The sequence below is a fragment of the Suncus etruscus genome, chromosome X, assembly GCF_024139225.1.
Source record: "Suncus etruscus isolate mSunEtr1 chromosome X, mSunEtr1.pri.cur, whole genome shotgun sequence".
In the NCBI taxonomy this organism is placed as follows: domain Eukaryota; kingdom Metazoa; phylum Chordata; class Mammalia; order Eulipotyphla; family Soricidae; genus Suncus; species Suncus etruscus.
This window is the reverse complement of record NC_064868.1, coordinates 18,921,278-18,939,295: the sequence shown is the minus strand read 5'-3', so window position 1 is coordinate 18,939,295 and position 18,018 is coordinate 18,921,278. Positions and strand designations below refer to the sequence as shown.

At 39.0% G+C, this 18,018-nt stretch overlaps 1 protein-coding gene across 1 annotated transcript in view; it reads left to right on the top strand.

Annotated features, from left to right (window-relative positions):
- Positions 1-18,018, top strand: part of ACOT9 (acyl-CoA thioesterase 9) — a 37,980-nt gene that overhangs the window by 4,574 nt on the left and 15,388 nt on the right. The window contains exons 4-8 of the mRNA XM_049766756.1: positions 1,365-1,410; positions 3,960-4,130; positions 4,364-4,401; positions 13,911-13,994; positions 14,887-14,990. Coding sequence (XP_049622713.1) covers positions 1,365-1,410; positions 3,960-4,130; positions 4,364-4,401; positions 13,911-13,994; positions 14,887-14,990 — 443 coding nt within the window. The remainder of the gene's footprint in view (positions 1-1,364; positions 1,411-3,959; positions 4,131-4,363; positions 4,402-13,910; positions 13,995-14,886; positions 14,991-18,018) is intronic.

Genomic DNA, 18,018 nt, shown 5'->3' with positions numbered 1-18,018 from the left:
TTACATTCTTCGTCTTTCCTTGATTTCAGTCTCTGCTTCATTTTTCTGGTTTAAACTTTTCTGGTAGTTAGAGGAGTATAAATAAAAGTCAGTGTACAATTCAGAGGTATTGGTTTTAGTCCCTGAGCTATGTAATATGATCTATTAACTTCTCATAAAAAGATATATGAGGTCTATGGATGTGACTCAGTGGCAGAGCACACACCTTGTTTTTGGATTTAATCTTTGGCCTGGCGTTAAAAAAAAAAAAACTCTTAAGATGGGATTCTTCGGGGCCGGGCGGTGGCGCTAGAGGTAAGGTGCCTGCCTTGCCTGCGCTAGCCTTGGATGGACCGGACCACGGTTCGATCCCCCGGCATCCCATATGGTCCCCCAAGCCAAGAGCGACTTCTGAGCGCATAGCCAGGAGTAACCCCTGAGCGTCACCGGGTGTGGCCCCCCCCAAAAAAAGATGGGATTCTTCTCATAATATCTCTATTATGAGGTCCAGGGAATGGCTCAGTGGCATGCAGAACTTGCCTTGCAAGCATGATACTATAAGTTTGATCTCTGCTGTCACCCAGATGTGCCAAATATAGTCCTAGTAGATTTGCTGTTTGGGTTCCCTCCTCAGCTACAACAATAGCCAGGCTCACCACTGTCAAGTGTGTGTGTGTATGTGTGTGTGTGTGTGTGCGTGAGTGCATGTATGCACACACGCACACACATGTGCATTGCAACTAAAGTACAGCCCTCGCTGAACATTGAAATTAAAAGATCAGTGAGCATCGTGGACAACATGTGAACCCCCAGCAAGAACATATGTGAGCTTTATAGTTGATGCCTGGCAAGTACTACAAGCAGATTGTTGCAAAATATCAAAACAAAAGAAGTGTGAAGCTCTTCTCAGCCCCCAGCAAGCACATGTTTAAGCATTGCAGCTAAAATATGTAGCCCCCAATGAACACATAGTTTAGTGTACAAGCTTGGTGACTAGTGTGTGAGATCACTGATATATACCATATAATTGCATATGCCCCCATATTGCAGTTATTACAGTCACAAAGGAAATGGAAATAAACTCGATAGCTCCACCGTGAAGGAATGCATTCATTTGCTGTTACTAATACAACTCCATTTAATGATATAATTATCATTTTGGTTGCTTATATAAAAACTAGTGATTGACATGCACAATAGTTAATCTTGTGTTTTTAGGAAGCAGAGGCCCAACCCTTGAACTGACCTAAGTTTAAAATAATGGAGCTTTAAAGCTTTTGAATGCATGAATGGTTTTCCTGGTTCTTGAGCTGTTTGCATAATCAACACATTTCTCATATCTTTTGTCTCATAGAATAACTTTTCTGTTTCATTTTCTTTTTCAGTTCGTGATAAGTTACGGGAGATAGTAGGAGTATCCACTAACTATAAGTATGCACTCTTTGATTAATTCATTTTTCCATCCATAAAGTACTAGGCTGTATTTAGGTTAGTCACATTGTAGGGATGTGTAGGGTTTCTGTGGATGGGTCAATTTTTTTAAACTTTGAGGTGATCAACAGTACAACTTATCATTCATGCACTGTTTCTATAAAATAACATGATTCACATATAATTTAGAGACTTTCAGTGTTCATCCTGATATATTTATTACCTCACTGACTCTCAGTGAAACTTGAGGTATGCTGATGACTTGCATTTCTATATCCATTCTACTATATGAGATAAAAGTTACACTCAAGGATATTGAACAATTATGTATTGGCATATGAGGCTTGAACCTAAGACTCAGGGTTTCTGGTTTATGTACACTACCTCCTTTCTTGCTTGTCACAACATAATTAACTTTGTCTTCCATATCGTTTGCTTTTTCAATATTCCCCTAATAGAAAACAGGATAATGTCTCTTTTGGTATAGAGAATTTTGAAATTGAAATGAGAGAAAGTGAAAAACTTTTAGTGATCAGTTGCTAAAACAGTAATCTATGTTGATAGTCTAATGACTTAATTTTTTGGGGGGGAGTCACTTCTTGTGTACTCAGGGACTACACTCAGCTCTGGTCACTTTAGGTGGTGCTTAGGCATCTATGCATTGCTGGGGATTTTACCTCGGCCTCCCAAATGCAAAACATGTGCTCCAGCCTACTGAGCTATCTTTTTGGTCCTCTAAAGACTGTAACTCTTGTTTTTGGGGGGGTGTCACACCCAGAAATACTCAGGTGACTCCTGGTTCTGGACTCAGAAATCACTGTGAGGTGTTCAGGAGATCATATGGGATGCCCGAGATCGAACCCAGTTTGGGTACATGCAAAACAAGCACCTTATCTTAGCTTCTGTACTCTCTCTCCAACTTTGTGACTCTTTATATGAAAACTGTTCAACATACATAAAAATATCAAGTGATCATGATATGTGCCTTAAATTTACCTTCAAAAATACCTTAACATGGTTTTGTATTGATTATATCCAATAAGAATAGGTTTCAAAAGTTCAACTGACTGTAAAGAAGAAACAATGAATATCTGTGCACTGAGTGTTGGATGTGAAACTTTTTTTGGGTGGGAGTATAGTGCTAGTGCTCAAGGCTTATTTCTGACTCTGCTCAGCTGTCACTCCTAGTAGTGCACAGGAGACCATCTTATAGTTCAGCTATCACTCCTAGTACTGCTCAGGAATTGCAGTGTTGGTAATCAAACTGAGATCAGTTGCATGTGAGGCAAGCACCTTACCATCTCTTTGACCTGATACTTAACATCTTGCCTTTGTTACCAATAAACATACATTGTCTAAGGATGTAGCTCAGTTGTAGAGCACTTGTTTTTGCATATGTGAGGACCTGAATCTGATTCTCAGCATTGTCATTTCCTCCCACAGCTAAACTATTTCTAAGTAAATATTCATGATACTACTTCCTACTGTGTAACAATTTTTTATGTATATTCAACAAACTAGCAAGTGACTATTTTTGGTTGGGGGATCAGTCAATGAAGTTTTCAGAATACCAGATGATTCTGGGGATCAAATATAGTACTCTTTTTCTGTTTTTTTTTTTGGGGGGGGCCACACCCGATGATACTCAGGGGTTACTCCTAGCTATACACTAGAAATTGCTTCTGGCTTGGGGAACCATATGGGACACTGGGGGATTGAACCATGGTCCATCCTAGGCTAATGCATGCAAGGCAGATGCCTTACCACTTGTGCCACAGCTGCGGCCCCCAAATATAGCACTCTTGTATGCAAAGCATGTGCTCTAGTCATTTGAGCCACCTCCCCAGTCACCTTAAGTCATTCTCTTACTTATTGAAGTTGATAGTAATTTCCCAATAATTTAATGGTCTTCCATGTTCATAATTCCCCAGTTGTTTGATATCATTTATAGCTTTAAAATATATCAAGGCAGGATGATAGCCTAAAGAGCTGGAAAACATACCTGGCATGTAAAGATGCTCTGCACTGCTTGATCCCCTAAGCATTACTGAAGTGGGCCTGGTTGCCTCCAGCACTGTGGGTTCAACTAGCAGCTAGCTGAGTATCACTGGGAATAGATCCCATACACCCTGAACACTGCTTGGGAGACTCCCTGAAACAATGTCAAGATTGCGTATTGGGGGGCCAGAGATACAGTATAGCAGGAAGGCTTCCTTGCATACAACTAGTCAGTCTCCAGCACTCCATCTGATCCCTTCAACCCTACCAGGAGTGATCTTTGAGCACAGAACGAGGACTAAACCCTGAGCACTGCCAAATATTGCCCCCCCCCAAAAGAAATAAGATTGCATTGGTAGTTATGATTCTTTACTTTCCCCTGATTTAGAATACCATAGTCATGTCTCTCATTTTAAGGCAGGGAGTGGAGAGGAGATGAAGCAGATACAGACCTTTTGTCTCCTATAATGGTGTGCTACTGGCTTGATCCACTAGAATTTCAGGACAGCACTGCTCCTATGTTTCATGAAGCTTGCCTGCTTTCTTCTCAGAGACCATGTGAGAGCAATGGAGGAAAGAAAATTACTTCACAGTTTTTTGGCGAAGTCTCAGGAACAACTGCCACCTAGGAGAATGAAAGACAGTTTCATCGAAGTTCTCCTGCCTTTGGGCACTCAGCCTGAATTACGGGAGAAATATTTGACTGTTAAGAATACCGTGAGGTAATACAGCACTGCCTTTATCTATATAATGTTCTTTTTTGTGTGACCTGTGATAGAATCATGTACCATATGTTCTACTTTTAGTGAAATTCTGTGCTTTTTAGTCTGTTCAGAGAGTTATACAACTATCATCACAGTCAACTGCAGACAGTTTTGATCTCCCCAATGTATGTCACTTATTTTTAAGTGGAGATCATGATTTTTGTTTAATCACGGTTTTCTTTATTTTACAGATTTGGCAGGATTCTTGAGGACCTTGACAGCTTAGGAGGTATTGGTATCATTTTAATATCTCAAAGTAGATAGTTATGGCAATTAACTGAATCTTGTAGCTGAACAGGCCTTTATTATTTTTTATATTCTAGGCCCACAGCTGGTGGTGTTAGAGGTCTTGGGCTACATCCAGCAGTATGTAGCATTCCCTCTTTCACTAGAACTAGTTACCTGGTCCAAGAACCTTTATTCTTTCTTTGGGTGTATGGCACATATTTTGAGTAATTCCTGGTTCTGTGCTCCTAGTAGGTTCTGGGCACTATATAGGGCACCAGGAATCAAACCCAGGTCAGCCACACGCAAGATAAGTACCCTAACCACTGTACTATCTCTCCAGTTCTGAGCCTTCATAAGTGAGGATAATATGAAAAAGGCAGAAAAATAAGGGTGTCTGCTTCTCCATTGTCACAATTTCCTCCTGAAAATGTAGATTCTTATTGAAATGTGTTATTAATTTCTTTATATTTTTATTATTGTTTTATAGTTGACTAAAGTACTGATTTACATTATTGTTAATAATGGTTTCCTGTGTACATACTCTAGCAAATCATCACCAGTGTACCCACTTCGTGATTAACTTTTAAAAGTCTACCAGAACAAGAACATAACTGTTCTTCCCTGATTAATGATATATTACATTGTTAACATGATGTACAACACCAGCAATATTTTCATATAGACTTCCTGCAGACAAGAACATTCTGCATAACATTAGTACAGCCATCAAAATGAGTGAAACACTGGTGTGTTGAAGTGCTAATCTTCAGACCATGTTCAACTCTTGCCAGTGCTAATAGCAGAAAGATGGAGTTCTGAGTCACATTGTGTGGTTTTCCCATCAGAAATATATTTCAGTATTTCCTTGGCATTTAGATCTTGACACTTTTGAACATTATAGGCTGGACTTTTTTTTTTGAATGGGAGTCATTTATGTTTTAATGAGAGTCCTTTATGTATGAATGGAAGTCCTTTACTTTGGTTATGTCTCCATGATTAGATTCAGGACTTGTAACTATGTCAGGAAAGCCACAGAAGGTATACTGTGTTCTTATTGCATGCTACCAAGTGGCTTATAAGTATAATTTATTCAATTATTGTGATATTCACTGTTTCCTCCAGGCAAAGGTGGAATCTGTCATGCTTCATTATCATAGTTACTCCTTTCAAAAATTTTATTTAAAGAAAATGCATCACATAGTTGACATAGTTGATCATAATATTTGTTTCCAATAAGTAAAAGCAGTTATTAAGAATTATAAAAAATAAAAAAATCAAATGGCCCCCCTGCCGCAAATATTTACCAATCTGAAGAAGGTCAGGGGGTGGGTTAGGAAGACGCCTGGGAACCCACACACCACAAGAAAAACCCAAAAGACAATGGGAAAAACTGTACTTCCAACATAGGCATAAGACCTGTAATACACCACCTCTTTACCTGCCCTCCCCCAAATGTAAGGTAGTCTTTTGCACCACTTTGGTCCCATAAAAATTTCGCTAACTCATTTTATTTCTTTTTTTTTTTAATTTATTTATTTATCTTTTTTTTTAAATGTTTGTCCTTCATATATATTTGTGAGCACATACAGTTTCAATCCCCCCCCCTTTTTTTTTTCTTCTTTTTTTGGTAGGTGACCTGTGGCTGTTATCCCATCAGTCCACCCACGAATACACAGACATTATAATGTAGCACCACTTCCCCCTACAAAGGCACACTAAGTAAAGGGGAAATTTTACATTTAAAAAAAAATAAAAGAGAGCTCTTATCTACTAGAGATAGGAACTCATAGTTATTTAAAATATAGGGATATCTCCTGCCTTGAAAATATGTCATGTGGAATCAAATTAGACCTCAGGTGATTAGATACCATTCATCCAGCCTTGAACCCTGGATCTCCGACATAGAAACGGCACAGCTCTCCACAACAGCTGCAGGAAACAAACTCCATCCAGGACGGCCTTAATACGACGAGACCAACAACAAGGCCCACCTCTAACATGATATCCTGACAACGGGGAAAATGCGATCATTTTGACCTTAGAGCAGATTAGCCTACCTTACCAACTAACGACAAGACAAAACCAGAAGTCTTGGCTCCCTTTGGTAGGACAAAAACCCAAGATCGGGATTTACAGATGACTGGCTGCTTGATTCACGACCAGACTGTATACATCTTGGGACCAATAAATAAGCCCTAGTTTAGGGTTTGAACTATGACCTGCACAAGAATCATGATCCCCAGCCCCAAAGATCCGGCAGAGACAATTGTAACGGAATGGGGCTTTTGGGAGCACAAAGAAAGACGCTATCCTAGGTGCCACCCTAGGCTCAGTGCAAAGACCAAGATCATCAACCACAGAAGATGGGTTAAAATGACACTGAGGTAACAGAACCTCTAGAACCACAAAGACTGACTTCATCATAAGTCCCACCTCAGGATCTGTACAGATACTGAGACCTCTAAACACAGAGCAGAAGTCTTCCACACACCAAAGGAAAAAAAAAAAAGAAAGAAAAAAAAAAACAAAAAAACAAAAAAACACCACCGGGAAAGTAAAGGATCCTGAGCAATGTCTAGAGTTGATCTCATGACAGTATGCTCCAAGGATGGAGAAATCCCATATCTCTTAGGCCAAGTGAATTCTTTTTCGAATGACCCCAATATTTACTGTGCCAGTGCAGGAGGGAAAAAAACAAAAATACAAAAAGCACAAAACCTTGGTTATTTTTTTGATATAAATATATATAGTACCTTCATTTATTATTGTTATTATTATTTTTGATTTACCAATCTATTTTGGTCGATTTCTCTGTTTGGGTGTGAATATTGAAAGTGTAGTCCCCAATTATACTTATTTTTTTTTTATTTTTTTTCTCTTCCTTTCTTCTCTTTCGTTATGTGCTATGCCATGTTTCTTAATTCAAGACCATGGCGTGATTTTTGTTTGTCTGTTTTTGTTTTATTTTTTTTTCTACTTGTTTGTTTGTTTGTTTTGTCTGCTCTGTGTGGTGCTTATCGAAATAGCTGGAGCCCTCACTGGATATTTGACACTTCTTTTGGTACTAGTGGAGTGTTTCACCTACTTTTTCTCCATCTCCCAGAGTGATGATGAGAGCCTTTAGAAGGACTCCGCCCATTTTCGGGGTATTAGACTCTTACCCCAGTTTATTGCTTTTTTCTCCTTCAAACAAAACCACGCAACTTGAACTAGCTAGTCCTGACTCCAGATAGAGGGGGAAATAAGGGAGGCATCAGGACCAAACAGGTGCAAGACTACTAAGTAGTGGGTTAGATACAGAGGGGACCACATATTCTAGCCGCCCTGGGGTGAGGGAAAAGGAAAAGGGAGGTAGGATAGAAACGGAGGCGTAGGGATGACAATTTGGCGATGGGAATCCCCCCTGATTTTATGTAAATATGTACCTAAAATATTATTGTCAACAATATGTAAGCCATTATGATCAAAATAAAAATTTATATTAAAAAAAATCAAATGGAATAGAAGAAAGTTTTAAAAAATAAAACAGAAAAATTATAGGAGCAAGCATATTTGTGAAAATTATTGTACCTCCAATGAAGTCATTAATACAACGACAAAAGGTTTGGTGTTAGCTGTCCATTCTGTTAAATTGGGTAGTTTGTTTAAACAAATGAAGTTTTCAAAAAATTCAAAGCACATTTACCAATACTATGACTTTTAGGGGGCATGTATTCAGCTGACAGGTCTACTGGAAGAAAGAGGATATGGAGGGAGGGTGTCACACTTGCTCCAAAAGGCCCTGGTGATATTAGGCACCAAACCAGTGTCCCTGAAATCTGGTTAGAATAGTATCCCTGAAGGGAATCATAGAGGGTCAGTGATGAGGCAGGGCCATTGGGGGAAATGGTGATTGTAGGTGATGGAAGCAGCAGGCATGGCTTCAGCAAGGTGGGAGTTCTTTTATCCTTTGCAGTACATAATTTTAAGGAAGTACTTTGGAATCTAGTAAATATCCCATTCTTCACCAGACTTTTTGTTATTAGTTTTATTATTGTGGGACTATGAATCAAACCCAGTTCCTCATCCATGTGAAATATGTGGTTTAGCACTGAACTATTGTGCCTGCTCAGTATCAATCAGTGTGCACTCAGGGATTCCTATTACATCAGTGGAGTTGTATTGCTTACTGTCATTTACTTTTATTACCAGGATTGTCACAAATATTTAAGTTGTATGGGATATTTTTTGGTTGTTCCTATAATTTTCATAGCACTCTTACTCTGGTCCTGAAATAGGCCAATTCTTTAAGGAGCCCTGGTGTTTTTCTTTTGCATTATTTGTGGGGGGCTTTGTTTTACTTTGTTCAGGTGTCCTCCAAGCTAAGCTGGGAGATTGAGGGCAGCTTCAAGCAGTGGTAGGCCAACTGAGACAGAGAGTTTAATGCCTAAACCTGGCAATGATGTGCTTCTTGAGCCTGAGTTTGAGATGATCTGGTTCCATCAGAGCCACAACTGGTGGAGTCCTTTAGGGTGCTTTGCATTCATTTGGGGTCTCATCCCTTTGAACTAATAAGTTCCCAGCTAGTTCTTTTTTTAGGCTTGGGAACCATACTTGGTGGTTCTTGATGGCTACTCCCAGCTCTGTGCCCTTAGAATTAAACCTGGGTATCAAAAATGAAAAACATTGCGCAGTCTGTTGAGCTTTCTCACCACCCAGCCCTGTTCTTTTATATTTTTCCTTTTGAGGGTGTTTTTTGGAGCTACACTCACATGTACTCATAGCCTTCCTGTCTCTACACTGAAAGAGATCATTACTATTGGCGGACCTATGCAGTGTCAGGGATTGAACCAGGGTCACCTGCATACAAGGCAAAGCAAGCACCTTCCCTATTGTACTATATGTCGAGGCAGCCCTGGTTCTTTAAAATGGAGGCAGGTGTTTACAAGCCTGGATATGGGTGCTAGGAAGAGTAGTTGCTGCCAGGGCGTCACTGCTCTCACTTATTCCCTCTTACTTAGCATCACCTAACATTTATGTGCATTTTATCTGACTATGAATCCATGGGACCACACTAATTACTCCAGCTCCAGTTCATCACCACAGAGTTTGATTTCCCTATCCATATACCTTCATTATCCTAATACATTTACTTATTTGGTCAGTTCCCTGTTTGTATAACCATTTACATATCATGGTAACTGCTGACCCATCATAGATGCTTCTCCAGATTACTGAGATTCTACTCCATACCAGGCCTCATCTGCATTCACCCTCATTGGACTCATGCTGCGTCATGCTTGCCATTATTGTCTCATCTTTCTGCATGTCCTGTTCCCACTATCTATGCTCTCTTGCTTTCTCCTATTTAATGTGTTTTGAACAGAACTATTGGGAAATGAGTTAAAGATGAATTCTATGCACATTCCTTAGGCTTATACCCAGAGACTTTCCATTCAGATTAAATAAACATGGTTAAAAATGAAAAGTCTTTAGGGGAAGATTTTATATATAAGAAATAATGCCAGGGTATAGATGGCCAATGAAAACAATCCCTAAGATTCTGCAAACAGATTTGGGACTGCCAAATTGAGAAGCAGTGTGATAGGGGTGGGAGGAGGTATGGATGAAAAAGGACCTAAGGGACAGTGGTGGAGGGATATTGCCACTTTGATGAGTATATGCTGCATAACATTGCATGCTTAAACCACTAATAACATTGTTGTGAATCATGTTACCTCAATATATTGTATAGAAAAGCTTACATACAACACATTCACTCACTAGACTTTGATTTACTTATGTGTCCTTAATTACAAGATCTCTTCCACTGTCCTGTTTATTTTCTCTCATTACTTCTGTCATAGCCACCAATTCTTTTATATTTTACACTTGGTATTTTTTTCTTCTAGGAGTTTGCCTCATCAACTATGCTTTCTCTCTAATTTTCAAGTCTTTTCTTAACTTCTGTTCCCCATTAACTTATATTCATGGCTCTTTCATATTAAACTGAGATGTACAAAAAATATCATTGCTTTTTGATACCTTCAAACTTTTTAATGTTTTTTAATGCTTTCTCTCTAATTTTCAAGTCTTTTCTTAACTTCTGTTCCCCATTAACTTATATTCATGGCTCTTTCATATTAAACTGAGATGTACAAAAAATATCATTGCTTTTTGATACCTTCAAACTTTTTAATGTTTTTTAATGCTTTCTCTCTAATTTTCAAGTCTTTTCTTAACTTCTGTTCCCCATTAACTTATATTCATGGCTCTTTCATATTAAACTGAGATGTACAAAAAATATCATTGCTTTTTGATACCTTCAAACTTTTTAGTGTTAGTTTTTATTTTATTTTATTTATATTATATTTTTAATAATTTCTTTATTTAAACACCATGATTACAAACATATTGTAATTGGGTTTCAGTCATAACAAGAAAACCCCCCCTTCACCGTGCAACCTTCCCATCACCAATGACCCCATCTCTTCCCTCTCCACCCCCTGTCTGTATTCGAGACAGGCTTTCTACATCTCTCATTCACTGACATTGTTATGATAGTTCTCAGCATATTTATTTCTCTAACTGTACTCACCAATCTTTGTGGTGAGCTTTATATCTTGAGCCGGTCCTTCTGGCCCTCTTCTCTGGGAATTATAAAACAATAATGATAGAGAAGAAATGGATATCAAAAAAACAATCCCATTTACATTAGTGCCACACAAACTCAAATATCTTGGAATCAACTTAACTAAAGATGTGAAGGACTTATACAAAGAAAACTACAAAACACTTCTTCAAGAAATAAAAGAGGCTATGCGGAAATGGAGGCATATACCCTGCTCATGGATTGGGAGGATTAATATCATTAAAATGGCAATACTCCCCAAGGCATTGTACAGATTTAATGCAATCCCTCTAAAGATTCTCATAACATTCTTCAAAGAAGTGGATCAAACACTCCTGAAGTTCATCTGGAACAAATAATAGCTAGAGCAATCCTTGGGAAAAGGAATATGGGAGGCATCACTTTTTTTTTGATTTTTGGGTCACACTCAACAGTACTCAGGGGTTACTCCTGGCTCTACGCTCAGAAATTGCTCCTGGTGGGCTCAGGGGATCATATGGGATGCCAGGATTCGAACCACTGATCTTCTGCATGCTAGGTAAATGCCTTACCTCCATGCTATGTCTCCGGCCCCAAGTGAGGCATCACTTTTTGCAAGTTTAAATTGTATTACAAAGCAGTAGTCATTAAAACAACATGGTATTGGAATAAAGACAGACCCTTAGATCAGTGGAATAGACTGGAGTATTCAGAGCATGCTCCCTGGATATACAATCAATTAATCTTTGCTTTAGGGCCAAGAAATGTAAAACGGAGCAAGGAAAGTCTCTTCAACAAATGGTGTTGGCACAATTGGTCAGCCCCTTGCAACAATACAAATTTAGACCTCCATCTATCACCATGCACCAAGGTCAGATGCAAATGGATTAAAGACCTTGATATCAGACCTGAAACCATAAGGTATATAGAACATCATGTAGGTAAAACACTCCAAGACATTGAAACTAAAGGCATCTTCTAGGAAGAAACAGCACTTTCCAAACAAGTCGAAGCAGAGATACACAAACCTTCAAACTTTTTTTGCTCTGACTTCAGATCTTTGTTTCTGGAAAGAACCAGGCAAAATGATTTGCATTCATTGCCCCCTGGTCTTGACCTGTTAAGTTTCTTCTCTGTGCCATTGCAGCGGCACTTGCCAAACTCATCAGTGGCTTCTTCATCACCTGGTCCAAGTGTATTTCTCATTGAAGTACTGACCTCAGGTGGCCTAACCCATTTTTTTTGTAGAGCTCCTGATTTTGTAGAGCACACCTTGAGCTTTGATGGTATTTCCTCCTGCTTCCCTGCTCCTTTTGGTCTTATTTGTAAGTTCCTCTTTATCCTTAATCCCTAACAGCTGCCTCTTTGGTTCTCATCACATTCTCTATAAGCAATCACATCTGCTCTCAGTGCTTCACTTGCTGTCAGCATCTCGATTACTTAGGAAATTACCTAGTACCTCATGTACTTTTCTGATATGAAGGCAAATTTGTTTTTCTGGCAACTGCACAATTTTTTTTTTTTTTTTTTTTTTTTTTTTTTTTAAACTCACATTTTTTTTATTAATTATTTTTATTATTTTAATTATGACAACAAAGATGCAAAGAAAGAGGACAGGGTAAAGTTACAGTGGAAGCCCAATCACCCATAAACAGGATTCTCAGTAGTTCCATCAATGATATCCCAGCCTTGAACTTTCAGCCAAAGAACATGCAACTGCACATCTTTGTTTGCACAGTGTACCATGTTGAAAATACCCTATTCTGTTTATCAAGTATTCCTTTATTCACTGAACGGGACAACACTTCACACATGCCAGTCTGGGTTTATTCTTATCTTTTCAGATCTATCTTGGATCTCCATTTCCAGCAATAATGCCATAGGTCATACAAGTATGATTCCTGTGTACCAGATAGACTTTTATTTTTATTATTTATTTATTTTTGCTTTTGGGCCACACCCAGTGATGCCCAGGGGTTACTTCTGGCCATACACTCAGAAATTGCTTTTGGCTTGGGGGACCATATGGGACTCCAGATCCATTCTAGGTCAGCCACATGCAAAGCAAATGACCTACCACTTGCACCACTTCTCTGGCCCCCAGATAGGCTTTTAAGTGGAATTTCTTGCTCTTATTTGTCACTCCCACAGTCTTTAGCATGTGTCTGTATAGAGAATCTGTTGTCATTAAACAGATACTTTGTGAGCTCTCCTCTGTCCTGAGGGCTTATTCTACAGATATAAAAGTCTGTGGGGGAATGAAGGAATCCACTAAAAATATAAGTACAACGACTTAAATAAGTCATTGTTATATAAAACAAAAAACGAAGGCCAGAGAGATAGTACAGAGATGCTTTCCTTGCATGTACCAGGTCCAGATTTTATTCCCAACACCACATATGTTCCCCTAAGCATCCCGAGGAGTGATCTCTGAGTACTGACGGTATAACCCCCAAACTAGAACAAAACAAAAAGTTTGAAAATATTGAATTGGGAACTGAGATTGTTGTGGAAAGGAGGGATAACTGAGCAAAATAATTTCTTCATGATTAGGAGAAAGTTAGGTGGAAAATAGCTGACTGATTTGTTTCTTGTGATGTGCCTTCTCTTTTCTAATGCCACGTGAGTCTATCAGAGTCAGCTGAGGATCTTTCTCTGATTTAGACATTGAGGTTCTGTGGAGTCCTGACAGGCCACTTAGAGACCTGAGTCTGTGTGTTTGGGTTCCTTATCATGTCTACACTGGATGATAGTGATGTTAAGAATATTTGAATGACTTCCATATGTAAAACTCGGTGTTCCTAGGATAAATAATGATTGGAACTCATGGTGCAACTTCTTTGGATTTCAGGAACTACATTTTCAATGTAAATACGTAATGTTACTTTTAATTTCCTTGCCTGCCTTCTGTTTTCCTACAGTTCTAGTTTGCTACATGCACACCAAAGTTGAAGCAGCAAAGATGTCTCCTTTATCAATAGTTACAGCGCTGGTGGACAAAATCGGTAAGCAATTTTGTTATTTATTTTGCACTTTTGGAGATCTAGTTCAGCATCAATCACACTTATGTGATTAGTGGCGAAACAGCATAGGACTTTACCACTAAGCTACATAACTAGCCTCTAATAAATATTATTTCCAATGTGTATTTTGAATGTTTGTATTCATTATAATTTATTAAAATTAGAAAAATAATTTTATTAAGTAATTTTGGTGTATATGTGCATGTAAAATATCTATCATACTATATACCACAAATTATATTATACTTTGTGTGGAATAGTGTAAATAATATCAGAAATATATATTCTTTGCCTTGACTGCCTTTCTTAAGGAGATAGCTACATTTCTTTTATATGTCTAATATTTATTTTGGGGGCAAGAGTTCAGTGGGTTGGTAGAGTGTTTGCCTTGCACATAGTTGATTCAGGTTAGATCCCCAGTATATGATATGGTCTCCTGGACAGCACTAAGAATGATCCCTGAGCACAGAGCCAGGGATAAGGCTTGAACACCACTATGTGTGACCCCCCCCCCCAAACAAAAATAGCACTTTTCAAGACAACTGTATGTGGAATGTACCTAAATTGCAAATTAAGTTGTTCACTTTAAGTGCAGTACATTTTTGGTATTGTTGAGGTGTAGTTTCATTTTTCTTTTTTTTTTTTTTTTTTTTTTTTTTTTTTTTTTTTTTTTTTTGGTTTTTGGGCCACACCCTGTGACGCTCAGGGGTTACTCCTGGCTATGCGCTCAGAAGTTGCTCCTGGCTTCTTGGGGGACCATATGGGACGCCGGGGGATCGAACCGAGGTCCATCCTAGGTTAGCGCAGGCAAGGCAGGCACCTTACCTCCAGCGCCACCGCCCGGCCCCGTAGTTTCATTTTTCTATTTTGGCAGATATGCGTAAGAAGAGCTTAAGCCCGGAACAAGACATCAAGCTTACTGGTCATGTTAGCTGGGTCGGTAAGACATCCATGGAAGTGAAGATGCGGATGTTTCAGGTGCGTATATGCCAGAGAGTGATCATGGTCTAGTGTACAACCATGTTTACAGTGAAGGTACAACTTAGTTACCTATTGATAGTAGACAGACATATAACCCTCTGCTTGTGGAAATGCAACTAAATTTTATGTGGGGCCTGGAGGATGGTCCAGTGGCTTAAAGTGATAGCTGGACAAGTATGGAACCACAAGTTCAAAACCTTGGTGCCACCCAAAATCTCTGGGACCATCCTGACATATGGAACTACCCTGACAGCTCCACTACTTAGAATTCCTGATGAGAAGGGGGAGATGGATCAGTTTCTTTAGAAGGTCTGTGGGAAGTGTGAGGTCATGAACTCAATCCTGATGTTGCATGAACTGAGGAAATTTCAAAGAACCCCATGAGAAACAACCTATAGCAAATTCCATGGCTCAGATGATAGATTATTATTGATAAATTCCTTCAGGGAAAGGATATTTTAATTTGATGTTCAGGTTTTAAGTATATATACTTATGCACACAAATGCATATCCCCATGTTAAGGTGTTTTTTCCCTGGTTTTGCACATGAGACTTTCACAAAAAAGGCATAGTATATTAGGTATTAATGGTTTGGGGGATTGGTCACTGTAACCATTTCGTAGGATTGCTGCAAAGAAGTGCCACACCTGAGGTGACTGAAATGATAACCCTGAGTTATTCCACAGTTTGATGACAAGAAGTCCAAGATCAAGATCCCACGCAGCCATGTGCCTCTGAAACCATGGAGAGGACTGTTCCTTGCCTTATCCTTGCTTTCTGTGGTTTTCTGGCAGCCTTTGACATTCCTTGACTTGACTTTGCCCTACTTCAGTCTCTCTCTGTGTCATCACATGCCATCCCTCCCTCGTGTGACCATGTCTTTGTTTTGCTTCTCCTTTTCTTAAGAAGACATCACTCATACTGATTTCAAGGCTCATCACTCTCGTGTAGGACCTCATCCCCTTGGTCATGTAGCAGTGAGACTGTTTCTAAATAGTCATATTCACAGGGGGTCCCAAGAGTTAGGACTTTTGCAAGTTTTTATGATACACCTCAACTACTATTGTACACATCAATGTGTAAAATGGTACACATTCACTTAGAATTCTCACAGCAATTCAGAACTGTTACTCTAATAAGCAAAACCTAGGATGCCATTAGTCTATGAAATGAAGAGGTTGTTCCAAGAAGAAATATCATAGGGAAATAGTAGCACGAAAATGAAATAATTCAGAGTATATCCAGGATTTTAATTAGGAAAATATGTTTAAGAATGACCTATTGAGTCCTACTAGGGTTTTTAGTAGAAACATTGTTTAGATAACATTTTTGTCATGGAGTTATGAAGCTTTTAATTTTTTTGTCAAAGTAAAGAAAACTTCAGTAGAGGATCAAATTTAGACATTATATTTTGTAATAATAAATATTTAATCTGATGTAGTATGCAAGTGGTATTATTTGACTTCTATGTTGCCTATAAATTAAAATATGACATGTTTTAATTTTGGTAGGGGCCACACTGGCATTACTTGGGTACCCAAGGCTAGTTTTGTGATTTTGGGCAACCAGGAAAATTGTAGAAATCCATGGGAATCCAGGTCCTCACTCAGCAATGCCTGGGGCACCATGAGGTATTAAGGATTGGACTGAAGACCTTGTAAATATGATGTGATGTAATGCTCTATAGTTGAGCCACATCCCCAGTCACAGTAATCCTTTTCAAAAATACTGTTTGGGGGCCAGAGAGATAGCATAGAGGTAGGGCATTTGTCTTGCATGCAGAAGGATGGTGGTTCGAATTCCAGCATCCCATATGGTCCCATAAGCCTGCCAGGAGCGATTTCTGAGCGTAGAACCAGGAGTAATCCCTGAGTACTGCCAAGTGTGACCCCTCAAAAAACAAAAAATACTGTTTGAGGGTATGCTTCTGTGATTTTTCCATGTTCTTTTTATATCTACACAGTTAATTCCCAATCTGATCCACATTTTGGATTGCAAATAGCTGGCATTAGTCCTACTTTCTGTGGATGCTTGTCAATTTTAATATTGGACATATAGTTTAAAAATCAGGAACTAATGTGGCTAGAGACCAGTGAAATTTAGTGTCAGACTATAAATTGCTAGGGGTTTTTGTTTTGTTTTATTTTGGGCTATGTGCCACACCTGGCATTTTCAGGGGTTACTCCTTGATCTGCACTCAGAAATCACTTTGGCAGGCTCCAGGGGCCATATGAGATGCTAGGGATTGAACCTGGGTTGGCTGCATGCAAGGCAAATGCCTTACCTACTATACCAATGCTCTGACCCCTATAACTTCTGTTTTAAATGTATATTTCTCATTGGCCATTTTGATAATGACTTATAATTAGAGTGATTCTTTTTTTTTTTTGGTTTTTCAGGCCACACCCATTTGATGCTTAGGGGTTACTCCTGGCTAAGCACTCAGAAATTGCCCCTGGCTTGGGGGGACCATATGGGACGCCGGGGGATCGAACCGTGGTCCTTCCTTGGCTAGCGCTTGCAAAGCAGACACCTTACCTCTAGTGCCACCTCGCCGGCCCCTAGAGTGATTCTTTCTATTTCAGAATGGACAGCTGCTATTACTTATGCTTTTTTCCTTTGTGCTTTATCTCTCTATATCCACACATATATAAACACACACACACACACACACACACACACACACACATATATATATATATATATATATATATATATATATATATATATATATATATATATACCTTATGTTTTCTCAATATATGTCCACATTCCACATGGGCTTCCATGTTTTCTTTCTGGCTTGAGTTTCTAACCTTCCTCCTAGCTCATAGTACCAATTCCTTCTCCTTTCTCAGCAGCCTTTCTCTGACTCTCTCCAAGCACCTGCTAATCTCTGCTCCATAGAGAAGCATACAAACCTGTCTTTTCTTTTCCAGGGACTCTGTGCTCCTCAACAGGATCCGGGTGTGAGTCACCTAGACAAGCTTCCTGACATTGTTCATTAATGTTCTCTTAGCCACTT